Here is a 26,530-nt window from a genome sequence, read left to right on the forward strand (position 1 = left end):
GCTTCCAACTGCAGCAGAAATCTGCTAACCAAATAACTTTAACCTCTTTGCACAGAAAATGTATTCATTTTAGCAGGCATTCAGAAAGAATAGCTTGCTTATTTTAGGAGCTATTTTTGGTTTAAAGATATGATTTTCATCTTAAAACTTAGATTAACTGATCAGTTTCCTCTTACATATATGTTTTGAAAGTGGAGGAATTTTATTCCTTTGAAAGATTTGTTGCATTATCAGGTATTCTTAAAAGGCTCTCGCATGTCAGTTGTAAGACATGGTTCTTTATATTTGATTTCATTTTCATAAATTTTGCACTTTTTGTTCTGTGTCATGTGTTAGCACTTTCACTAAGAAAAAAATATAAAAAATAAAAATATATAAATTTCACTGGTGGTCTGCATTTTTGTTTGGTACATGGTGAATTCAGTAATTTAACAGATCTCTTATTTTGTCTAAAACAACGAGTCCTATTGCAACTTAGGGTGTGTCTAGACTACATGGCTCCGTCGACGGAGCCATGTAAATTCGTTTATTCAGCATAGTCAAAGAAGCGGGGATTTAAATAATCCCCACTTCATTAAAATAAACATGGCCACCATGCTGTGCCGATGATCAGCTGATCCGGAACAGCGCGGCAGTCTAGACGCAGCGCGGTCGACAAAGGAAGCCTCCATTCACAAGGCTTACCGGAGCGGTCAACAAAGGCTTCCTTTGTCAACCGTGCCACTTCTAGACTGCCGCGCTGTTCCGGATCAGTTGATCATCGGCACAGCGTGGTGGCCATGTTTATTTGAATGAAGCGGGGATTATTTAAATCCCCGCTTCTTTGACTATGCTGAATAAACTAATTTACATGGCTCTGTCGATGGAGCCATGTAGTCTAGACACACCCTTAAAGACTAACAGATTTATTTGAGCATAAGCTTTTGTGAGTAAATGGTTTTTACCCACAAAAGCTTATGTCCAAATAAATCTGTTAGGGCACATCTACACAGCAGGGCTAAAGTCCAATTAAGCTACACAGCTTCAGTTATGTCAATTGTGCAGCTGAAATCAAAATAGCTTACTTCAGCTTTTGGCGCTGTTTACACAGTGGGAAGTCAAAGGAAGAACACTCTTCCTTTGACTTCCTTTACTCTTCGAGAAATGAGTTGAAGTAAGAAGTCCTCCAGTTCGACATTATTTCAAAATAATGGCTTGCTGTGTAGATGCACACTCTTATTATTTCAGAAAAGTTAGATGTCTGCAAGTCACCAGGGCCTGATGAAGTGCATCCTAGAATACTCAAGGAGCTGATAGAGGAGGTATCTGAGCCTTTAGCTATCATCTTTGGAAAATCATGGAAGATAGGAGAGATTCCAGAAGACTGGAAAAGGGGAAATATAGAGCCTATCTATAAAAAGGGAAATAAGAACAACCCAGGAAACTACAGACCAGTAAGTTTAACTTCTGTGCCAGGAAAAATAATGGAGCAAGTAATTAAGGAAATCATCTGTAAACACTTGGAAGACAATAAGGTGATAGGGAACAGCCAGCATATATTTGTAAAGAACAAATCATGTCAAACAAATCTGATATGTTTCTTTGATAGGACAACGAGTCTTGTGCATAAGGGAGAAGCAGTGGACATGGGATACCTAGACTTTAGTAAGGCATTTGATACAGTCTCACATGATATTCTTATCAATAAAATAGGCAAATACAGTTTAGATGGGGCTACCATAAGGTGGGTGCATAATTGGCTGGATAACCGTTCTCAGAGAATAGTTATTAATGGTTCACAATCCTGCTGGAAAGGTATAAAAAGTGGGGTTCTGCAGGGGTCTGTTTTGGAACTGGTTCTGTTCAATATCTTCATCAACGATTTAAATATTGACATAGAGATTACGCTTATTAAGTTTGCAGATCATATGATGCTGGGAGGGGTTGCAACTGCTTTGGAGGACAGGGTCACAATTCAAAATGATCTGGACAAATTGGAAAAATGGTCTGAGATAAACAGGACGAAGTTTAATAAGGACAAATGCAAAGTGCTCCACTTAGGAAGGAACAATCAGTTTCACACATACAGAATGGGAAGTGACTGTCTAGGAAGGAGTATGGCAGAAAGGGGTTTAGGGGTTATAGTGGACCACAAGCTAAATATGAGTCAACAGTGTGATGCTGTTGCAAAAAAAGCAAACATGATTCTAGGATGCATTAACGGGTGTGTTGTGAGCAAGACATGAGAAGTCATTCTTCTGTTCAATTCTGTGCTGATTGGGCCTCAGTTGGGCTACATCTAGACTGGCATGATTTTCTGCAAATGCTTTTAATGGAAAAGTTTTCCATTAAAATCATTTGCGGAAAAGAGCGTCTAGATTGGCATGGACGCTTTTCCGCAAAAGCACTTTTTGTGGAAAAGCGTCCAAGCCAATCTAGACACGCTTTTGCGCAAAAAAGCCCTGATTGCCATTTTTGCAATCGGGGCTTTTTTGCACAAAACAAATCTGAGCTGTCTACACTGGCCCTTTTGCGCAAAAGCTTTGCGCAAAAGGACTTTTGCCCGAACGGGAGCAGCATAGTATTTCCGCAAGAAGCACTGATTTCAGATAGTAGGAAGTCAGTGTTCTTGCAGAAATTAAAGTGGCCAGTGTAGACAGCTGGCAAGTTTTTCCGCAAAAGCAACTGCTTTTGCGGAAAAACTTGCCAGTCTAGACGCATCCTTGGAGTATATCTCCAGTTCTGGGTACCACATTTCAAGAAAGATGTGGAGAAATTGGAAAAGGTCCAGAGAAGAGCAACCAGAATAAGTAAAGGTCTAGAGAACATGACCTATGAAGGAAGACTGAAAGAACTGGGCTTGTTTAGTTTGGAAAAGAGAAGATTGAGAGAGGACATGATAGCAGTTTTCAGGTTTCTAAAAGGGTGTCACAAGGAAAAGGGAAAGAAATTGTTCTTCCTGGCCTCTAAGGATAGAACAAGAAGCAATGGAGGTTTAGGTTGGACATTAGCAAAACGTTCTTAACTGTCAGGGTGGTTAAACACTGGAATAAATTTTCTAGGGAGGTTGTGGAATCTCTATCTCTGGAGATATTTAAGAGTAGGTTAGATAAATATCTATCAGGGATGGTCTAGATAGTACTAGGTCCTGCCATGAGGGCAGGGGACTGGACTTGATGACCTTTCGAGGTCCCTTCTGGTCGTAGTATTCTATGATTCTAACATAAGTTATTCCAAAATAATGCTGCTGCATAAACGTACCCTTAGTTTTTAAAAGTGCCACAGGACTCCTCATTGTTTTTGAAGATACACGCTATCACAGCTTCCCATCAGAGACTTATTTTGGCTGTTACACTTAAAGCTGGTTTAATTGTAAAAATAATCTTTAGGTTGGCATAGTCTGTGTTATGATGATTATCAGAGACTTTCCCTTTTCCCCCCCAGGTCTTGGGTGTTCATGCCAGGGATAGCAGCAGTGTATTCTCCTAGAAGACAGCAACCTGCCTCAGTTAGTTATAATTAGAGATAAACTTACTCCAAAAAAAACCCTCACTTCTCAATAGCTGGGGAAAGTTTACATATAGATATGAAATTTATGGCTTGGCATATATATCTAGTAATGGGCCCAAAAAAGAACCCAAATCCAAGCAACCCTACTGCTGGAGGAAGTTGAGATTTTGTTCTGAACTTTGTTTCATAGGTCATTCTTCCTCTTTTGCAGAGTTGCTCCTACACTTTTTCTGGGAGGGAATCTGTATTTTGGAGATTGCGGGAAATATCTCTGAGTCCAGCTGTGCTGCACTTGAAGTAGAAACTGGCAGAGGAGGAATGTTGCTCTAGGCTACCCTTCTGTTCCTCTGATCCAGAAGCTGGCTGAGAGATGATTCATCCCCAAATGGAATTTAGAAGAGCCTAAGATTATTTCACCTTAATTTAGAGCATCCTGAAGTATGCTGGCATTAACAGTCCCATACACACCCTTAGATACCAAGGATCACCAGAGCACATGAAGCCCTGGCCACATTGCTGCTGCTCTTCGAAGCACACATCTTTTATTAGAGTGTGGACCCCAAATGGATAGTTTAGAACAGAGGTCTCCAATCTTTTTAAGCACAAGATCACTTTTTGAATTTAAGTTAGTCCAGGATCTACCTCAAAACCAAGTACGGTACCCCTGCTCCACCCCTTCACCGAGGTCCCACCCTCCTCACTCTGTGAAAATGGGGTACAGGGAAGGGGGACAGTGTGACATCAGTACTCCCCTGCCTCTGTGTCCCTAAATCTGCACAACAAGCAGGAGGCTCCCAGGAGGCAGCTCTGGGCAGAAGCAGCTGGACTGTGGGAGGAGGGGCAACTGAAGGGCAGGCACTTGATAGCCTCTCAGCCAAATCAGTCAGGATCACTTGTCAGAGGCTCCAAGATCTACTGGTAGATACTGATCTACTGGCTGGTGACCACTGGTTTAGAACCACCTGTGTTGACTCTGTGACACCTGGGGATTCTCTTTGGCCAGGAAACTTCCCTATTAAAGAAGCTTTCAAGGGAGCACCCCACTGAGCATTGCAAAATAACCACATACATGTGTGGGGGGGGGGGGGGATATCAAGAATCTGGCCCTGTTCATTTCTCTAAGGTCTAGTCTTGCATACACATATAGTAGTCATTACTGTTTACTAGTTTAAGGTCTGTTCTACACACAATATTTGTACCAGTATTCAATTGGGGGGGGGGGTGTCTTTATCAAAAAAGCTATATCAATACAAATTATAGTGTGGATGCAATTATAAAGGTGCCATATTTCAGTAGAACTTATTTCCCTTTCTGATGGGAATAGCTATACCAGCATAAAAAACCTCTATATTAATAGCTACACTGGTGTAAAGCATTTGTATTGCACACATAAGGATCGGTGAGGAGTGTAAAAAGAGAACCTGTACAAGTTTAATTTAACTAACCTTTTGTGTGTACACAAACCCTAAATTACCCCACTGATTATTCTTGGTAATATTTGTCAGATCAGATCCTTAAACTGTAAACCTTTCAGGGCAGGGATCATGTCCTCTTTTGTACCTTTCACAAAGCAGAGCAATCCCTGAGCAATTAATATTGATAACGAAAACAAAACAATAGTTGTTTAATACTATTATTACACTAATAATAGCAATAACAAAAAAGCATTGAATAACGATAGGGTGAAATGGGTCCTGTGCTACATTGCAACACTGTTCATTGGCTACAATCTTCATAGTCTTCTTGATCTTGGTTGTTCCACCTTCTGAGTTTTATGGAAATGAGGGGAAGGAACCTTTTGGAAAAGTTCATTACTTCAGCTCACCTCAAATAATAGGTTAAAGCCAGGCACTTTAGAGCTCACCACAGCAGAGTTCTGAGAGTGGGCCAGGAATGAGGTATGTACTTGGGAGGGCGGAAACTTCTCCTTCTCACTACCCTTCTGTGGGATTGGAAAGAGACTGGTGCCTCGCTCAATGTGTCTAATGCTCTGACTTTCTATACAGGCCTTGGCCAGGGGGCCAAGATACTGAGAGACTCCTGCACAGACAAAGCAAACATGCTTAAAAAACAATAAAGAGAAATGGATCCTCCCTAAGGGAAAGGAGAACAATGATCAGTGAATGCTGCTACGTTAACAGGTGGGACCTGCCTACAGCTTCCTAGCCCAATATACCAGCCCTAGTTTAAAGCTGCAGGAAGGGAGCTAACCCTCGGGACAGCAGCAACATGCAGCTGCGTGCGCGCAGAAGGCCCGAGTCCCCTACTCCGCCTCCCGGCCTCCTGCAGGGGAACATTTCAAAAGCGCGATTTCGGTTTCCTATTTTGCGTTGAGGATTGGACTCTTTGGCTTGCCGTACGCAGAGTAGAGCGTGGAGGGCTGCCGCTTGCTGTTACCGCTGGTGGAACTTCCGCGCTCGCGGGATTCGAAACGCCACAATGGCTCAGAACGTTCAGAATGTAACATTGTCTCTGACGCTGCCCATCACCTGCCACATTTGCCTGGGAAAGGTAATGGAGCTGCTGCTGCTACTGCTACTAAGCAGAGCGAGCGGGGGTAAGAGGAGCCGGCTTGTACCTCCTCCCGCGAATGTGCACGGGGGCTGGAGTGGGGAGGTTCATGGGGCGGAGGGGGGGTTGCTGCTCTAAGAAGCCTGGCAAGTGCAGCCATGATTAGGGATTGGGATTATGTGCCTGGATTTAGTGTTGTCCTTTTAAACAGGCTGTAGCTGTTAAAGTGGCGCCGGGGAAAGAGAGAGAAAAGTTGGGGATGGGTGATCAATGCAAGGCCAGGGGAAGGACCCACGCTCGGTGGTGATTGCCGAGCTGGGATCGTGACCAGTGGTGTTTTACTGCCAGCAAGTTTTTTTGCCATATTTCGGATTATGGGAAACGTGCGATGCGCTCCTTAAAAGAAATCTCTCCAGCGTTTCGGGTGAGTGCCCCCCAGAGGCTTTATTTCCCCCTTCCCCTTTATCCGTTGTTTCCGGATAAAGAGGCTTTTTTCCTGCATGCTTGTTGAGGTACTAGGGCACTTTCGAGTGGTGACTAGTAATGTGTTCGTTGAGGCTCGGTAGGAACTCTGTGCTAGCGAATGGCTGAACAAACATTTCAAATGCTGGGTGTGGGACAGAGTAGATCAGACAATATGAAGCCAAATTCTAGTCCATGCAGCAGAAAATAGTTCCATTTTCCTAACTCAAGTTTTCTTGAGACATCATCTCTTCTGTTGGAGGCTGGGGAAAGCTACCAAAAGCTGGTATATTTCTTCAAGAACCCATCTTTTCAAATTCCTTTTCTTTTCTGTCTTTTTCTCCCTTTTCCCTTCTCCCCCTCCACAACCCAATAGATTCTGTGAATAGAGACGACCACTAGGAAATAGCCTTTGTGCTAAGGACTCTGACACTTGTTCGAATTGACAGTGAGGTTTGGGGATAGGATTTCCAAGGGATCAGGAGATGCCTGACATACAAAGTAGATACAGCATGGGGCAGTAGTCTCCAACCTTTGGAAGCCAAAGATAATTTTTGGGGGGGATTAAGGGTAACCTGGATATACCCTGCCCCTTCTCCAAGCCCTAACCATTCTCCATTTTTCTAATGCTTGCTTTTTCCCCACTCTCACTCACTTTTACCAGATTGGGGTTTGGGAGGGATTGCAGGCTCTAGCCTGGAAAAGAGGGAACTTGGGGTACAGGAGTGGGTAATTGAGTGCAGGAGGGGGCTCTGGACAGGGGCCAAGTGGGGGGGAGGTAAGGGAGGGGCTATGGGGTTTCTGTCAGTCTGGAGGAGGGCTGAGGGTTGGGTTGTGGCCTCCTACCAGGCAGCACCCAGTTGCCAGCTCAGTGAGACTAAAGAAGGTTCACTGACTATCCCAGGCCCATGCTGCTCCCACAATCAGTGGAACTGGAATAGGTTTTGAGTGGGGGTGCTTAACTGCACCCCTCACCATGCTCTAGACCTGGGCCGGCAGCCAGGTAGGATCCCAGTGCTGGCAGTGGAGCCCCTGGGTGTGTGGCTGGACAGGACTGTCGGACCAGCAGCTGGGTGGGATCCTAGGCTTGTATGGCGACATACACTGCTACACCAGTAGTGGAGCTCCTGGGCCGGCAACAGGACCAGTGGGCAGGGCTCCTGCATGCAGGACCAGCGGTCATGACCCTGGGGCCAGCAGTGGAGCCCTGGGGCCTGTAGCCAAGTGGGATCCCAGGCACACAGAGAAGCCACTAGACAGCAGCTGGCCTGGTGGCTGGGACACTGGGTGGCCAAGATGCAGAGCTGGGACTTGAGATGCCAAACATGGGGGTTCTGCAGCACTCCCTGTGCTATTACTTTCTGTGTCCAGCCTTTTCCTGGTATAATGTGCCTCTGTGTCCTCTAGAGGAGGGGAGCAGGGAGCACATGATACTGTGTGCTGCCCCTTTCTGCATACAACATCCTCTCACCTCCCATTGGCCACAATTTCCTGTTTCTGGCCGATGGATGCTGCAAGAAGTAGTTCTTGCAGGCAGGATGAGTGCCAAGACATGCTGTGCATGCACATATGAGGGGCTGCATTGGATACTTCTGGGAACAGGCCAGCAGCATGTGCAGGAAAGAAGCCTGCCTTATTAGTAATCTAGCTCCACCATCGTAGATTGCAATCAACTGGAGACTCCCTAGGATCTACCAGTCAATCACGATTGACCAGTTAGTGACCATTGGCATGGGAGATGACCATACTCCAGCGGCTTGCAGTTTAATGTCTCAATTCTGGCCTAGGGGAGAGAGAGAGTAGTTCATTGACAGTGTGGCTATATTTACTGGGAGATCAGCATTGTGGTGATTGATCCCTTGGCGGTCGATATAGGGGGTCTAATGAAGACCCAATACATCAACCACTGATTGCTCTCTTGTTGACTGCGGAATTCCACTTTAAAGAGAAGAGTAAGGGAGTGGAGACCCTGCAGCAATTCAACCAAAGGTATGTTGATTCAGTAGTCACATAGCTGGAGTTGAGTAAATCAGATTGATGTTGCCCCATAATCTAGACCTGCCCTCAGTGTTCATAGCTATTCATTTCTCGGCCTTTCTGCTAGGACTCAACAAAGATGACAAATTATGGGTTTGTTTTTGATTCTATAGATACTTGCTTGCCATTAACTGGAGGAGACCATCAAAAAATCTGTAGCCATGGTACAGAATGGCTTTTCTCCAAAAATCTGTACTTTGCTCTTTAGAAACTTTCCTCAATTTTTTAAAATTCTGTACATCTTACATCAAGATCAATGTGCTGACATTTTCAATGGACCTGGTAGTCACACCGGTTGAGAACGCTTGACATTTGAGGTCATCTACAGTTGTTTGTAACTTTACCTAACTTTAGCCATTCTGGATGAAACTTTCTGTACTAAATCTTTCCTCCCAGCTGAAATTTTTTGGAAAGTTTTCAAGAAAAACAGTTCAAAACCAGGAACCAAGTTTAAGGAGAAAATATTTTTTGGCGAAGATAGAACAAATTGTTACAGCAGGTTGTTTTTGTTTTTGTTTCTGAAAAGTTCTGGTGCCTGCCTGCTTTTGAGCATGTGCTTGAAATTTCACAGGAGAGTCATTCAGGGGTCAGAATGGTTCTTTTTGCTGTCCAATGAAAATGAGTTCAAGATTTGGGTGGTATGTGGTAAATAAGGGTACATCCACACAGCAGCGTTATTTTGGAATAACGTCTGTTCTGAAATACCTATGTGAGTGTCTACACAGCTAGTCTGTTACTTTGAAATAATTTCAAAATAATGGGCAGCTTACTTTGGCCTTTGTAAACCTCATTCTACGAGGAATAATTCCTCTTCCGAAATAGCTATTTCGGAATAGCAATAGTGTGGATGCTTCATTGCTGCTATTTCAAAATACTCCTCCCCAGGCCATTCAGAGTAATTACTCCCCAGTGCTTCCAGGGGCTCTAAATTGAGGTAGCATGTCTTGGACTAATTTCCAGGCTTCCTTGTAGTGTAGATGCGCTATTTTGAAATAAGCTATTTTGGAGTATTTCTTCTGGAACACGTTATTCCAAAATAAGTGTGCAGTGTAAACGTAGCCTAAGACATGTAGCCACACATTTAGTGCTGAGGGTAAATTATATCTGTTGAATAGCTAACCATTAACAGAACTCCATCTGTCCTCTGCATAAGTGAAGCTGAAGTCCTGTGAGGAAATAGAATGTGACCAAGTAATTAAAGATTGAATCATAATATATATGCACAAGAGTTGGGTAGGAAACGAATTAAAGTTGTATGGCCTACCTTAACTCTAGAATTTCATCACTTTTAAATGCCTGACATTGCAACCTTGATGTTATAGCTCTTTGGGTCTCTTTGTTCTTTGTTTGTACCATGCCTCATGTAATGGGGAGTTAGGGCTCTTAGGTGCTACAGTCTAATGTATATTGGTGGTTCTTACATGTATTGTCAGCTGTCTGATTTTAGCTTTTTAAGACTTCCTACTGTTTTCTTAACCATCCTTTGTTTTTTTTTCAAAATGTCCAAACACACTCTGCTTTCTTACAGCAACACTGTAAGACAAACCTTAAACAAGCAACTACATAACTGATTACCTGTATGGTTTTCTTAAGATTCATTTTATTTCTGATAGCTTTAAGAAAAGAACCATTGCATTTAGTTTCACAAAGTTTTGTTAAATAACCTTAATAAAAACAACTAACAGGATATTTAAAAAATTGTATTTGACTATGACTTAGGTAACAAAAGCTAAAAATTTGGTGGCTCTGAACAATTCACATTTTCAAGATCAAATCACAATAGAAAATAACAATCACTAGCTTGAAAAGATGACTTTGTTTAGATTTTTGATTGAGTTCCTTAGATCGGAGCCTTATCTGTGCCGTTTGGTTATCAACGCTGATGTTGCTAATACCAGAGAAGAATGGTGGAGGACAATCCAAAGATAAAGCATAAGGCAGTTTGGTCAGTCACTTATAGGCCAATTCACCAACATCTCCTTCCCAACCCAACCGATCTGTAGTGGGCAACTACTTTCCCACCAATTATATTAGCCTTGGAATCTGACTAACCCTTCTAACTGTCCTGCATTTATAAACCGAGTGCTGTGTAAAAAGTTTGTATGCTTGGTCTGTTTATGTTGGTATGAAAAGATTAACTATTGTAGACACTTGAAGAGTATTCTGCAATCTCCGTTAACAAACTTGTTGAGATTGAAAGATACTCTACGAGTATCTTGACTGGAACCTGTTGCAAAAAAAGGACACACATGCTGTAACCCTGTGACAATCTTTAGAATACCTACACAAACATGTACTCTTTCTTACTAATTAGGTTTCCAGTTTCAGGAAGTAGTCAATTGATTTTGCTCATAAACCAAGAAAAAAAATCTGTGGGCTGCTTATCGCCAAATCTTTGCTGTGACCTCAGCTGTCAGCTCAGTTATTGTTCACAGTGGAAGATGCTGCTGCAAAGGCAGGTGAAGTACAGCAGTGGTTCCCAACCTTTTTCGTACCAAGGATCGGCAAACTCATTGAAAAACTGTTGACAAACTAGCACTGAACTATTTGTATATTCATTGTGGCAATGAATTTATTTGCATATTTGAGTATTCATTATGATAATTTTAAGAGGTTACATGTTGTTTTGAATTGCATCTGTATGCACACAATATGTGTCATTGTAACCAAGACTGTGGCTGTAAGTCACTGCCACAAGTGGCAGGGATGTGGATAAAACAGCCTTGTGAAGTTTCTGTTACGGATGTAAGAGACTGCTCAACTATTCGATCAGCTTTTGCTTATCGGATAGTCAACTAGTGATGCAACTAGTCGCTCTCCTCCTCCTCCCTTCCCTTGCTGCCTATCAGAGAGAGGCATCAAAGGGGGGAGCAGGAGCCAGTACTGGGAGGAGCGGGCTTAAAAGCCAGTTCCCTCCAGCACCATCTCTGTGAGAGGCAGGGAAGATAGAGGCACAGCAGGAAATGGTGCAAGTGGGGACTGAAGCCGTCTCTGCTTGCACTATTTCTGCTGCGATTCTGCTTTCGAAATCTACAAGAACCCCAGCTAGGCTCTTGTACATTTCAAAAAGCAGAACTCCTGGAGGAAGCACGGTCCCTGCACTCCCTGCGGGACTTCCTTTTGAAATGCACAAGAGCCCCCACCCCAGGGCTCGATGCTGCAGCAGAGCAAGTGATTCCGGCTGGCCTGCACTCCCTGAGTGGCTTCTGTTTTTGAAACGTACAAGAGCCCCACTGGGGCTTTTGCACATTTCAAAGGCTGAGCCACCACAGGGACTGCCCCGCTGGTCTAATTGAATAATCAGGGGAAATCTCTTCGATTATTCAATTTGTTAATTAATCTAAATGTAACATCCCTAGTTTCTGTGTTGGAAGCAGAAATGATGGGCATGATTAGCCATCCAGATCTTTGTAACTCAAGATTATCTTCAATTAATATGGTTTGATGAGTGAAATCAGAGGGGAAGATTACGTTCAGGAAAAAGATGTTTTCTTTTGAGATGAGAGGCTCAATGGGCCATGCTTTCAATTTTTTAGGCCCTATTTAGTTACCTGAGACCTCCTGCTGCCTCTTACCCATCATGTGGCTTCTGCAGGGGCTCAGGGCTTCTCATGGCTTCCTCTCCCCTCCCCCGCCCTGTGCAGCTACTTCTGGGACCAGGGCAGCTGCTGTACACACAATGTTTGGCCCCACTGGCTGGGCCGCGTACATCCTCACCATGGTCCTGGCTCTAGCCACAGTATACCCAGCTACCAGCTGCCCCACTCACCCTGTTGCTCCATGAGGTGAGGTAGGGAATTCCCTGGGAATCACAGGGGGTGGAACTAAATAAATGCTGGAGGTGTGGCCTGGCAACGCGTAGCAGCCTGTCAGGAGTTCGTGGCCTGCTGTCAGTCCACAGACCAGAAGTTGGGAACTGCTGAAGTACAGGCTGGACCCAGCTGTAGTCTTTTGCTCACACCGTGGAGGACAACCCAAATTATTAGAAAACAAAAAGTCAGTTATCCAAAACCATTACTTGATGTCACCAGAGGGTACCCATGTGGCCAGTGCAGGGTCTCCATCATCTCCATATTCAGCTTTTGGGAGGCAGTGTACTGCAGGAGATGGCCTTTTTCTCCCATTTCTGCTGGATGGTTCAGCTTGGTTCCTTTTCTTGGAAATGCTGCATGGACCAGGTGGATGTCGATCCTTTCCTCTGGACATTTTGAACCAAAATGGGAGAAATCCTCTTTTACTGTATAGTCCTCCTCTTTTGAATCATTGTAGCTGAAGCTGAAATTGTTCAGTCTCTTTGTACAGCACTTTTCACACAAGCTTGTGCAAGACAAGTTAGGCCAAAGCTGTTGCTACAATCATCTTGAGACATACTGTGAAATATCACCTAGATTGTTCCGGTCAGCAACTTACCTCTGTAAATTGCTTTTTCTGGGCCTATCTGCCTTCTGTGCATCCCTTGACCACCTTTGCAGTTATGCTTGTGCTAGTTGAAGGCTACATCAGTGCTCTACTAACTGCTCAAATGTTTTCTTTAAAGCTCCTATACAAAGAGTTTCCATATTGTTTAATGCTCTTTAAATTTGTTTTAACAGTCCCTTGCATAATGCAAAATCACTTCCAGAACTGTTGTTTTCCATCAGGCCAAAACAGTTGCATACATTTTCCATTTCTGTTCTTGTTTGAACATCAATGGTGGGATCTTTTTCATATGAATGAAATGACACCTGCAATATTAATCATTTAAGTTTCTGATAATTCCGCTCTGTGATCAAGTGTACTTATCAACACAATTTTTTGTCAGTTCTTTTTATTTGCTCCCTCATTCAGGGTGTGTATATTTCGCTAACTTGATAGCATAAAAATGCTTGAGCAGAGATATTAGCCTTTCTTGTTCACTTTGTCACTCAGTTTAGAAATCAGTACGAGTGCAACCTCTTTTTGAACAATTTGGGTTGTCCGGTAGGGTGCTAGAATTGCTCATGAGATAAACCCTATCATTACAGATTTGGGCAAAATATTGTAATCTTTATCCCTTATGGTCAACTTCCCTTTATGTGTATAATTTCTTTTTAATCATATTGGATTCCATCAGGTTCCCTGATTTTCATCTCAGTTATCTGGCAGCATTGTATGCATCTGATATTTTAATGTTTTGTATTAATTTTTGGTTCATTCACAGATCGCGGGGGGGAAGAGATCAGTTGGGGGGAATGTTTCAGTTGCATCAAGTAGGTTCTTGTGTAAAGCTGCAGCGACTCTGTTTCTTCAGGCAGTTTGAAGAAATCATGCCCATTAGACATGGATTTTTTTTTTTTTTTACTGATCCCTTTGTCCTGTTTCTTCTAAACAACCTTGTTGCCTGAGCAATTCATAGTAGTGACTCAGTTTGGGGTCTTAATTACTACGCTAGTTTCAGAGTGCCATGAATGTGCACAGGAGTCCAGTTTGCTGGGCAAAAAGCCTGTCTGATCGTATAATCCAGTGGTTCCCAACGTTTCTTATACTCTGGACCGGCAAGCCCATTCACAAACTTTTGGTGGACTGGTAATGTTTTACTTGCATATTCATTATGCAAACAATGGATATGCAAATATGTAAATAAATGTTACTGGTCCACCAGAAGCCCTGGTCCCTAGAGCCACCACGAACAGCCGGCTTCAGCTCCAGCAGTCACCACATGGCAGGCAGCTTCCGCAGCTGACGGCTGTTTGAGGCAGCTCTGGGGGTCAGGGCTGGGGTATACCCCAGCCTCTTGAGCCCCCTAACTACTAGAGCCCTCCCACCCATCCATTATCCCCCAGCCATCCATTATCCCCCAGAGTCACCTGCACCTGAGCCCCCCAGTGCCAGCCCTCCATCCCAAACCCCTCAATACCAGACCCCCTGTGCCAGCCTCCTGTTTCCAGAGCCCCAATATTAGCCCTGTCCCCAGTGCCCCCCAATGCCAGCCCCACTCCTAGATTCCCCCGCAGTGTTAGCTCCCCACCCTGGATACCTCAGTGTCAGCCCTCCACCTCTTAGAGCTCTCCACCCCTTAAAGCAGGGGTCTCCAACCTTTTTAAGCACAGATCACTTTTTGAATGCAATCCAGGATCTACCTCAGACCCAAATACCCTTGCCTTGCTTCCTTCTGGGTCCCTATCCCTGCTCACTCCCTCATTCTCTCTCCCTTTCATCAGGCAGGGGCAGGGACACAGGCTTTGGTCTTTGGCTAAGGGATTTAGAGTATGAGAGGGGCTCTAAGCTGAGCCTGGGGCAGGGAGTTGGGGTGCAGGAGGGGATTCAGGGTACAGGCTCTATAAGGGAGTGTGGGTCCAGAGGGCTCAGGACTAGGGCAGCGGTTTGGAGTGCAAGAGGGGGTTCATGACTGGGGCAGGGATTTAGGATTCTGGCTCCAGCTAGACACTGCTTACCTCAGGTGGCTCCTGGGTGGTGGTGCAGTTGGGCTAAAGCAGGCTTACCCCAGCCCTGAGCATGCACCATTCTCAAAAGCAGCCAGCAAACTCGCTCCATCCCAAGCCCTGTGCCCCCCGCATCCATTCTGTGGAGATAGAATACAGGGTGGGAGGGGGCATGCTGACATCAGCATCCCCTCCTCCCCCTTCCCTGCTCTGCATAGCAAACAGGAGGCTCCTGGTGGGGGGGAGGGGGGGGACTGCAGGGGCAACCTCTTGGCCAAACCAGTCAGGATCACCTGTCAGAGGCACCAAGATCTACCAGTAGATCCCGATTGACTGGTTGATGACCATGGCCTTAGCGCTCCCCAGTACTAGCCCTGTCCCCAGAGCCCCCAAGTATTGGTTTTGCCCCAGAACACCCTGTGCCAGCCTCCCACCCCAAGAGCCCCCCCAGCACTAACCCCACCCCCGGTGTCCCTAGTGCCTGCCCTGCCTCCCTCACCTAGCCCTGTGCTGCCTTCCAGCTGCCAGCTGAACACTGCTGCCTGGGTCCTGGCTGCTCTAAGGCTGCCATGTCAGGTTCCGCATGGCCCTACTGCCGCGCAGCTAACCTCTCTTCCATGTCCGGGAAGAGACCCCAACCCTGCCCAGCCCTGGTTGGCTGAGAGGCGGGGCAGGACATTCCTCTCTCAAAGCCGTGGCAGGATCGGAGGCACTGGGCAGTATATGCTAGCCCTGGCCCCCAGGCCTGCTGTGGCCTGGCAGCCAGTGGTTTGTGGACCATCGCCAGTCTGCAGACCAGCAGTTGAGAACCGCTGGTGTAATCCACACACGTTTTTCATGAAAGACAGGTAGGATCATCTAGCGCTCTCTCCTACCCAAGTATGCTTTATTTTAAAAGATCACTAGTACAGACTGAGGAACTGGACCTCTCCCTATCAAAGTTTAAGTTGCAAATTGTGTTTGAATGATACACTTTAGAAGGATCAGATAATGTTTTTAGATAACTGATCTACATATTGTAATGGACCTTTTATAGCACTTTGTTTAGATACCAAAATACTTCAAAATAAAACCCTAACTGGAAGCCATGTATATAAGGAGCACAATGCCCTAGATGATGCTAAATGTAATTTGCTATTTTGTTTAAGATGATGTGATTGTTCATTCTTTATAAGTGTGTTCCCCTTTCAGGTGTTTTGGTAACCTGAAGTCTTGAAATTGAATTTTGTTGTATGTAAGACGCAGGAGATCATTGTCCTGCTCTACTTGGCACTGGTGAGGCCTCAGCTGGAGTACTAAGTTCTAGGCACCACATGAAAGGAGAGGTGTGGATAAGTTAGGCTATGTCCACATTGGCAATTGAGCAACAAAGCTTTTGTCATTCACAGGTGTTTGTCTTTGGAGGAGAAGTGTCAAAGCCTTGCCATGGCAAGTACTAGTGTAAACAGTGCTTTGTCAGTAGCACTCTCCTGCTGACAAAGCTAACGCTGCTCATAGGGGATGCAGGTTTTTTGTTGGAAAAAGTGCCAACAAACAGTGTTTACGCTCCCTGACAAAGCTGTGTAGTGTAGACATATCCTTAGAGAGAGTCCAAAAGAGAGCAACACAACAAGTTTAGAATATCTGACCTTCCAGGAAAGCTTTTTGATTTTTTTTTTTTTTTAACATAAACTAGGCATATTTGGTCCTGAGAGAAGATGATTGAGGGTGAACCTGTTAAATCTTCAAATATGTTGTGAGCTGTTATAAAGAAGACTGTGATCAGTTGTTCTCTTTGTCCATGGAGTTAGGACAAGAAGTAATGGCCTAAGTATTACAAAAAGAAATTTTAGGATAGATAGTAGGAAAAACTTTCCAAGGGTAGTTTAGATCTGGAATAGGCTTCCAGGTTGTGGAAGCCCCATTATTGGCAGTTTTTAAGAATGGGTTGAATATACACCTCCCAGGGTTAATCTAGGGTTATTTGGTCTTGCCTCAATGCAAGGGACTAGAGATGATGTTGTTTTGCAGTCTTATGTTCCATGAGTCTATGAATGGGGGGGGGGGACCCCCAAACTCTTTTTCTGGCTGATGTGCGGGGAACTGAGGGATAACTGTTTGTAAAGAAAATATAGGGCTATGTAGCACTTTAAAGACTAACAAGATGGTTTATTAGATGATGAGCTTTCGTGGGCCAGACCCACCTCCTCAGATCAAATAGTGGAAGAAAATAGTCACAGCCATATATACCAAAGGATACAATTAAAAAAAATGAACACATATGAAAAGGACAAATCACATTTCAGAACAGAAGGGGGATGCGGGGGGGGGGGGGGGGGGAAGGAAGGTGAATGCCTGTGAGTTAATATTAGAGGTGGGGAAGGGTAGATGTCTGTGAGTTAATAGTATTAGAGGTGATAATTGGGGAAGAGACTACTCAGGAACCAGAGTACTTTAAGATTAAGTTCATTGATTTGAGAACTTCTGTTGTAAGGGAGTCCTAGGGTTAGTTTAAATACCGACTGGAAACAAAATAACTAAATTTGTTTGAAGACACAAGGTGGGTTAGGTAATAGAGATTGTGACTGATCTAGTTTTGGGCGCGAGCGCATAACCCTCTCCGCGGGGTCATAGCCCAGCGACCCCGCAATCTGGTTCATACGAATTCAATATTTTGATGGGTGCGAGCTCCCGACGCCCCCTGGGGGGGCGAAACGGGGCCCAGCGAGCCCGGCACTCCTGGTTCACCTCCCAGGCGCCTCAGTCCTTCCCCACGGTTCTTGGGGTGACGGGGCCTCCCATCTCCTTCTTACTCCCTTTTCGCCCGTGTTGTGCTGAACGGAGGAATCCAGGGGACTAGGGGGACCCGGGCCCACCCTCTCCACCAGGTCCCAGCCCGGTGCCCTAAGGGTTTGGGGCTGGCCCTTACCTGGCTGATGGGGTCCCACCCCGTAACGCGTCAGCCCACGAGCGCCAGAAGGGCCCTGCCCCGGGCTGCTTCCTAGCTGCCCTTGGGTCCGCGGTTCCCGCATCTGAGCTGCCGGTCCTTACCTCTTCGTTGGATGTACGCAGGATTCTGCCCTGCAGTTCCCCCAGTGTTCCGCCTTTCCGTCTCCACCGGGGGGAGGGATCGTCTCCCTGGCATCCTCCCCCGTGTCCTGGCTCGCGGCTGGCTTTTAAACCTCCCACCGGAGGTCACGTCGGCTCCCTTGGCTCCACCCCCGACATCGCTGGCGTTCCCTACGTCGGGACGCAGGGGGTGGAGTTGCTCCCCGGCATCCTCCGCCAGGGCCGTGCACATCCAGCCCGGCCCGCCAGCCAGCCCTGTTCCCCGTGGCCGCAGGGCTCCGCTCCTTGCAGCGTTCAGCAGGCGCATCCTCCCAGCGGCACACTGGCGAGGCAGCCCCTCCCGGGCACTCTGCCGGGGCCAGGGCTGCTGCCCGCCCCGTTCTAGTGTGGGCCGCTGCCGGCCTGTCACAGGGATGTTAGCGTATAGTTGTGTAAATGATTAACCAAAAAGCTTGGGCTTATCGGTGCATCCTAATGACTACTCCTCCCTCCTAGTGCGGAGAGTGAAGGGGGCAGGTGGGAGCCGGTAGGTGTGGGAAGCCAGCTGTCAAACCAGTTCACTGTGCAGTGCTGGCTCCTTGGAGCTACCTGCCTTCTCCCCCTTGCTGCCTCCCAGCGAGGCAGCAATGGGTTTGGGGGAGGCAGGCAGGAGCCAGTGCTCACAAGCACTGGTTTTGCAGAGCTGCCTCCCTCACCCCTGCCTGCTGTTGCCTCTGTATCAGAGGCAGTATCATGGGGGGGAGAAGCGATGAGGAGTCCTGTGGCACCTTATAGACTAACTGAAGTGTAGGAGCATAAGCTTTCGTGGGCAAAGACCCACTTCGACATGCATCTGACGAAGTGGGTCTTTGCCCACGAAAGCTTATGCTCAGTTAGTCTATAAGGTGCCACAGGACTCCTCATCGCTTCTGCAGATTCAGACTAACACGGCTACCCCTCTGATACATGGGGGGGAGAGAGGACTAGAGGCTGTGCCAGCATCCAGCCTGTCTGTGGTGGGCCTGGGCTAGCTGCAGACAGAAGCTGCTCTGTGAGATGGTGGAGCAGCCTCTGTCTGCGGGTAACTCAGGCCCCCCATGGACAGGCTGCTGCCATCCCACGCTGCTGCCTCTGTATCAGAGACAGCAGCACAGAGTGGCAGGGGGCTCCCCAGGAATAATGCCGGGAGCTCACTGTGGCAGCTGCCCCCAGGGACCATTGAATAATAACCGATAAGATTTGGTGCAGTTACACGATCATTCAATTAAACAGTATCTAGCATCCCTTTTAGGTAATATCTTAAATTGGACCAAATTCATTTGGAGACAGAGGCAGGCTTTTAAGCTATACAGAGCTCTTGTTTAGTCCTGAGCTAATAAATTGGTCTAATGGAAAAATATTTATCCCTCACCCATTTTGTGTCTCTAATAGCCTGTGACCAATATGACTACAACAGCACCGAAAACATTGGATTAAATCAGTTGATCACTTCTTAGGTATATTGGTGCAAGTGAGGATGGACACACAAATCAAATAATTCATTTTGAAATAACTTATACTCATTATTCAGTTAAGTTAGGTTAAATGGCCCAAGGATCCTATTAATTTGTAATCTTTAAAGTTGTAAATTAAAATAGATTTAAATATTTGGATTCCACTTTGTTTATAGACAGAGTTTTCAGGAATGACATTTTGGAAATTCTTAAGCCAATGTTGTCCTCCTATACAGTAGGGACATGGGAGGTAAATTGATGGATGGGGCTCACTGTAGTGGGTCTTGATTCTATTCCATCTGTGTTCCTTCTTGAAACACCCATTATTTTCCATTTGTGCAGGACTGAGTTTGTAAGTATGATTCCTACAAAACATTTAGAGTAGCTTTCAGATAAATTACTTGCTCTCCTCGTCATTCTTTTTTCTTTGCATTCCTGCCCTCTCATTTCTGTCTTTATGAATTGCTTCTTAATACGGCAAAAGAAAAATCTTGCAAATGAACAATTTATTTTATAAAGCTGCCATGGATTCTTAAATACTTGTTTTGTTTGACCTTTGGTTTTAATTATTTCCTACCTGTGCTTTAGGTACTAACGTGCAATCTCTTGTGGTATTTGTCTATTTCCAATGTAGATATTTTGGATGGAGAAAGAGGCTGATTTTATTTTATTCATGTTTACTGTTATGTGAGCTGAAAGTCTCAGAAGCCTAGGTATCAGGGTTAGGGTTTAAGAGTTTTGAGAGCATGAATTAATTTTTGAAATATAGCCCAAACAGAAGTTTCAGTAACAAGTAAATTATCATAATGAAGTGCAGAATCTTTCTAGTATGGTTAGTTTTGAATCCTGATCATGTTGGGAAATAAAGAGAACTTAATTGAACAGAGAAAGAGAGCGTGAAAAACATTTAGTAATATTTCTAAACACTTATTTCAGTAAACCTGGTACTTTGTTGCTTTGGAAGGGAAAACATAAACATCTTGTTGAACTCTATCCAAGAATTTAAGTGAAATTTTGTACATAAATGTTCATGGTGTATGGGTTTTCAGTTAGTCACCCTGAGCTACTTTGCAGTATCTTACACACTGGTTTCACATCTTTAGTAAGAGGAATGGATTAGTGATCTCTGGAACCATGACTTTAAATCCCCGCTGGGTAGATTCAGCTCCTTATCCTTGAAGTCTGTTTCCTGGCAGTTTGTTGACTGGGGGTGAGCCCTTAATCCTAGATACTCCAGTGACAATTCTTGCAAGAACAGAGATTGGACTTCTGCTAAAAACCTTTCCTGATCTTTCCTTGTGTGAATCAATTGCTTCCCGTCTCAAGGTGGTCCTTGCCTAGATGTGAGTGCATTTTAACACAGTTATCTGTATATTAGTTTATGAATTCTTTGGGAGTCACTTTGAATGAAAGGTACTATGAAAAATGCCCTTTGATCCATTTTTATCGTTAAATCCAAATACCTACTGAATGACAGTAGTAATAGACTGAAACCACAAACTTAAATTAGCTTTTAAATATTTGACAATCTCTTTTTTGAAAAAGGTCCGCCATCCGGTCATCTGTGTCAACAACCACGTATTCTGTTCCATTTGTATTGATGTGTGGCTGAAGAACAATAGCCAGTGTCCGGCTTGCAGGATCCCTATCACCTCTGACAATCCCTGCAAGGAGATTATAGGTAAGGGCCAGTTAGCCACTAAAATAACATGCCTGTGACTGACTGCCACCCTGTGCTTTATGTAATTGACTTACGAATACCAATACGCATAACTAGAAGATGCTTTAGACAAAATACCTCATGTAACTTGTCAGTTTTATTGTCTTAATCTGTTGGATCTGTATATCTTATTTTGGTGTGTGTATCATTCTAGTATGTAGAGCTAGGACTATGGAGCATGGAATGGTTTATAGTTTTAAATGTGCAAATGAAAGTCATCGGGGTGTTTCCGTCAATGTCTGGGTGATCGCCTGTAAACAGCCCCTTTTGTCCTTTAAGGCTTAGCAGTGGTTGAGTTTAGGAAGTCATGTGACCTCCCTAACTGGTAGGGGCTGACCAGGTAACTTTCCATGGAGGGGGAGAATGTAAAACAGAAAATTCTCTCCTGAAAGGGAGGCTATTTAAGATGCAGAGTTTTTTAGTTCTTGGTTTGTGGCTGGTATGTCACTCTCAAGAGAATGAACCAGAAACCCCAGGGGAAAAAGGAACTTCCCTGATATGGAGGCTTAATTGGAACATTTTAGGGTAAGTTCATAATAAGTATTACAACTAGCTATGCATTTTTGTTGTTGTTTTAAATTTGTAAAACAACAAAAACGTAGGCTTGAATACTAACTTCCTCTCAAAATGAGCCATCTTTCTAGATAAATGTAGAATTGATTTCCCTTCTGCAGTGGATTATAGCAGTACAGTTTTCTTTATCATCAAAAAAAGAATCTAATGTCACATTGAGAAGATGGTGTATTTTACTAACTTTGAATTTGGATTGAAAAACAAACCCAGTAATAATACTGTTTATCTTGCATTGCTGTAGGAGGAACAAGTGAAAGTGATCCCATATTTAGTCCTACAGTAAGAAAACATCTTCGTAAAACCAGACTTGAACTGCTCCACAAAGAATATGAGGTAACAGCAAAGATAATTTCCAGATGAACAACTTTTACTTGTTACATATGACTTTTTGTTGTAATTTTTACACTTTCCTCTTAAGAAGAGTTTCATTGTGAATCCATACTGAAACTCAAACTTCTCTCCTAATCTGATTTTGAGTTTCAGTGGAGATTTAAGATTAGGACAGGATTTGAATTTGTGTGGATTCATCTCCCAATCTAGACTTTGCATTTTCATATGGACCACGTTTATTGAAAAATATCCAGGGTTCTTCTAAAATGACAAAATACTCAACAGGTTTTTTTTTCTGCTCCCCTGCTGCCATGAAAGACCTCCTGTGAACAGGGGGAGAATCAGCAGATCTGAGCGCAACACCAGGTATGCCTGGCCTACTCGTTCTCTGCCCACCACTGTTCACATGTTTGCCTACAACCTTCTCTTCAGATTTTGTGAACCTGATAGGAGCAGCATAGAGAGAAATGTTCCATATTTTAAACTCTTCCCTGATACCTGTGGTGGTGTCCTAGTGAAGAAGTTAAAGGAGGTGGAAGCAGGTCTCCTTCATCTACTCTTGAGGTCTTTGGAAGAGCCGTGCAAGGGCTCTCTGTGGAGGAGCCCTGCAGGTGATGACACTCGACTACAAGCGTTGAGTCTGAGACCAGCAGAGAAAGAGCTGGGCCCTCTCAGGTCAGGTCACTTCTCCTTCTGCTGCCCCTGGGGTCAGCACAGGAGTAACAGCATGCCCTTGCTCCTGCCAGCTACCACCATCTTTCTGCAGTGCAGGTGCTGTTACCTGGAGGCAGTCTTCAAGTGTTGTGGAGTGGCAAGGTGTCTCACTTTGCAGCGCACAGGGGCCAGCCACCAGCAGATACACAGCTGCTGCTGTGCTGACCCCAAGCAAGAAGTGGCAGCACCTACTCAGGTTTGGAGGAAAGGGTCAGAGGCAGGTTTGGTCAGAAAGTGACATCATATCCTTGGATCAGGTTGACTTGGATCTGGGTAAAGCCTAAAAATTGGGCCCTGGCACATCTCTAGCCAGAGGGATCCCTAATAAGCCTGTTGGATCACCTTCAAATGTGATTACACTTAAAAACTGAAGGGGATAAATCTCTAAAAATGAATGAATACTTTCTGTCTAAAATATGGTGGATCCAGTGCAGAAGATCTGGTTATGTTGCAGGTTTTTTTGCAATTATGAGGCAATGAAAGACCTAGATTTTTGAAAGTGTGCGTCTTCCTGAAGTCTTACCTTAGATAGCAGTTAAGCCATGTGAGCATGTGTGCAGTCAGCCATAGAGAGAGCACTTGAACAGTTTTTGTCAAGGTCTGAGGCTTTTCCATAACCATTTTCCTTTCCACAACCCTATTCGTTTTTGGCATTTTATAGAAGTCTACAGGTTTTTCCCTACGTTGTTTCCAAATGTGCAGCTCAAGGCCTTTTTCTAGACCCAGGCTTTTTGTGGGATCTCTTCCCCTTTTCTCGTTCTCTAACAGTAGCAAATGAGGCAGCAGACAGTCCATGTGAGCATACTATGTAGAAATTGGCCTCCCACGATGTGCACTAAAATTGATAATGCTTCACTGTGTCCACATACAGTCTTATGCACTTGCCGTATGTAGTCAGAGGGAATTCCTCTGACCATAGCTGAAACCCTCAACTACAATCCAGAATTCAGCCTTCCAAAATAGGGATGAAAAATCCCTTTTAATTAGTTAACTGTAAAGTTTAACTGCTTAACTGATTTAAAAAGGGGTGGGCTACAGTTGTGTTCCATTTCCCTAGCTGCTGCTTCCGGCCCTGCATGAGACTGCCGATTCTGAGCCCACATGGGCTGGGAGCCAGTAGCCCCATGGGGCTGGAGCAGCCCTCTGCATATGTTGGACCGTGGACAGGGGGCTGATCTTGGGTAATAGTACTATATGTAAAGTACTTGGCTCTGGTCTACACTAGTGCTTTATTTTGAAATTAGCCTCCCTCTCCAAGGTCAAATTTATAAGCGAGAGTCCAAGGTAGCGTGTCTACATTAACGGAGCCTGCCTTGGACAGATTTTGAGACTTTCCAATAATGTGGATACGCTATTTCAAATTTGTTAAATTGGGAGTTATTTCATCAAATTTAGTAATTTCGAAATTACTTTCCTAGAGTAGATATGGCATTAGAGAATTAAATTCAGAGGTAATAGCAGTTAATTTTTATATCTTTTTCTGGTTTGTTGCATACCTGTGCTTCCTGGGTTTGTAACACTTTCAGGATGAAATAGAATCCTTGCAGAAAGAAGTGGAAGAGCTAAGAGGTAAAAATCTTGGCTTGGAAGCACAGCTAAAAACAGTTTTGGATCCTGGAGCCTTGCGTCTTGGTAGCACCAATGAAGAAAGTCATCAGCCTACAGATGAGGAGCACCACGCTGGCCCAGAAACAGTGGAAGAATGGACCAAGAAACTTAAAGCTGCTAATGATCTGTATGAGAAAGTGAAAGATGATGTGGAAAAGCTAAAGGAGGTAACAGATGCCTGCCTCTCTAATTGCATAACAGTGACATTTTTCATGTTATTGAAGGGGGATGAGGGTTAATATGATCTTTAGAGTAATTCATAGCTCCAAAAGGAAAAGGAAGAAAAGTTGAATTCCTGTGACTATTGTTGGATCATAGTGTTTCTATATAGCGGGTGCCTGATATTAGTGATTGTTCTAGTCAGTCTCGCATGTGACTTTCAACTTGCCTGTTATCCCATGGCTGAGTTATTGGATCATACTATCTCTTGTTTTTTATATTGAAGACCAGAGTCTTTTGGCCTGCTGCAATCTATAGAATATGTCTATTTTACCCAGAGCAGCCCAGTTGCTTTAAGCAGGTTTTGCGCTATTGCCCTCCTTGGTTGCTTATATTTTTGGTTCACTTCTCTGAAACAGAGTAACTTGACCCTTTTATGTGAAGATCTGAAAAAGATCTCTGTGTAGCTGGAATGTTTGTCTCTTTCGCCAGCAGATGTTGGTTCAATAAAAGATATGGCTTCACCCACACTGAGCCTTTGACTTAACATAGAAAAACCTTAGCACATTTAGGAGAAGAAGATCCTCTAGTTGAAAATTTTAAACTTACTCTGCACTTCCTGGAGCATCTGAGACCTACTTTGTTGATGCTTTTTAGGTTTATTCACTACAGTATAAAACAAAACGTGATTTAGAGGGGAAGAGAGACCAAAAACCAGGTGAAAACATGCTTGAATATTGAAATCTTGTAAAACACATTTAAGGATAAGGAGAACTGTTTGAATAAGAATGAAATTTCAAAGTGAACTTGAGAGACAAAGGAAACATAATTTGCATTTGTTACTTTTTAATCTTGGATTGCCTCCTGGAAACTGAAGTTGTAGCATATTTAATACACATTATCATTTTATAGTATTAATACTAAGGATGTTAACTAATGTGTTATTGAGTAAATGTGTAACCATTTGAATTTTTAGTGGTTACACTTTTACACGGGGTGGAGGAAGGCAGAAGAGAGCTGGTGCTCACAGGGAGCTGGCTCCCCAGGAGCCATCTGCCTCCCAGCCCTGCACTACTGCCTCTGTATCAAAAGTAGCAGCCCAGGGGAAGGTTGCTCCATGGGAGCCAACACGCGCAGAGAGCTGGCTTGAAAGTTAATTCCCTTCATGTACCAGCTCCAGCCTGCTTTTCTCCCTCCCCCTCCCCATGCTGCTGCCTTGTGGGAGACAGTAGGGCAAGGCATGGGAGCCATCTTAAAAGCCAGTTCCCCAGCTCCTACCTCATCCTCCCCACCCCCCCTTGCTGCCTCTAATACAGAGGCAGCAAGGGGTGGGAGGTGTAGTCATTAGGAGTAACTGATAAGCCTGGTTTTATCCATTAATCCTGTCTGTTAATCATTTAACAACTAGGGATATTAGCGTGTAATTAATACTAAGGATTTATACCTTCTGAGTGCTATGAAGAATCTCAGGGCCAAATTTTGCTATTATACCTTTATAAATCCAGGACAGTTCCATTGCCATTGATGGAGTTTGTTCTGGTTTTGATCAGTGTCATTGAAAGCGTATTTAATCAGAGCCAAATTCTGCATTCAGTTACGCTTATGGAAATCCAAAACCACTTCATTAATGACAATGGAACTGCCTTGTAGTCAAATTGGTATAACAGCAGGATTTGGTGTGTTGGAATTTTTGCAGTATTTAGAAGTTATAAGTGCTTAGTATTAACTCTGAAAATAAAGAAGGAAAAAGAAATACAGGTTGAACCTCTCTAGTCTGGCATTCTCTGGTCTTGGGATGTAAAATTCCATGTAATTGACTAACCAGTTAAACATGCAGTTGTGGCCGGGCTGGAGCAGTTCAGACAGGGGCTGCTGCAACATGCCCAAGCCTGTCGCAGACAGAGTCTGCCCTGGACATCCAGAGCATGTCCCTACCTTTCCGTGGTAGGGCCTTTGAAGCTAGAGCAGCCTCTTGCCCACGGTGAGTGGGAGCTGCTCCATCTGTG

General features: G+C 44.4%; 1 protein-coding gene across 2 annotated transcripts in view; it reads left to right on the plus strand.

Annotated features, from left to right (window-relative positions):
• Positions 1-5,572: 5,572 nt before the first annotated feature.
• The window catches only part of OBI1 (ORC ubiquitin ligase 1), a 38,802-nt gene continuing 17,844 nt past the window's right edge, over positions 5,573-26,530 (plus strand). Inside the window, exons 1-4 of one of the 2 annotated variants that reach the window (XM_075918838.2) lie at positions 5,573-6,000; positions 20,966-21,101; positions 21,955-22,046; positions 24,284-24,532. In XM_075918838.2, coding sequence (XP_075774953.1) covers positions 5,929-6,000; positions 20,966-21,101; positions 21,955-22,046; positions 24,284-24,532 — 549 coding nt within the window. In that variant the 5' untranslated portion in view covers positions 5,573-5,928. Of the gene's footprint in view, positions 6,001-6,158; positions 6,425-20,965; positions 21,102-21,954; positions 22,047-24,283; positions 24,533-26,530 lie in introns of those variants that run through there. The other variant, XM_075918839.2, reaches the window with a different exon arrangement.

The sequence above is a fragment of the Pelodiscus sinensis genome, chromosome 1 (assembly GCF_052426305.1).
Source record: "Pelodiscus sinensis isolate ZL-2025 chromosome 1, ASM5242630v1, whole genome shotgun sequence".
Classification (NCBI taxonomy): Eukaryota; Metazoa; Chordata; order Testudines; family Trionychidae; genus Pelodiscus; species Pelodiscus sinensis.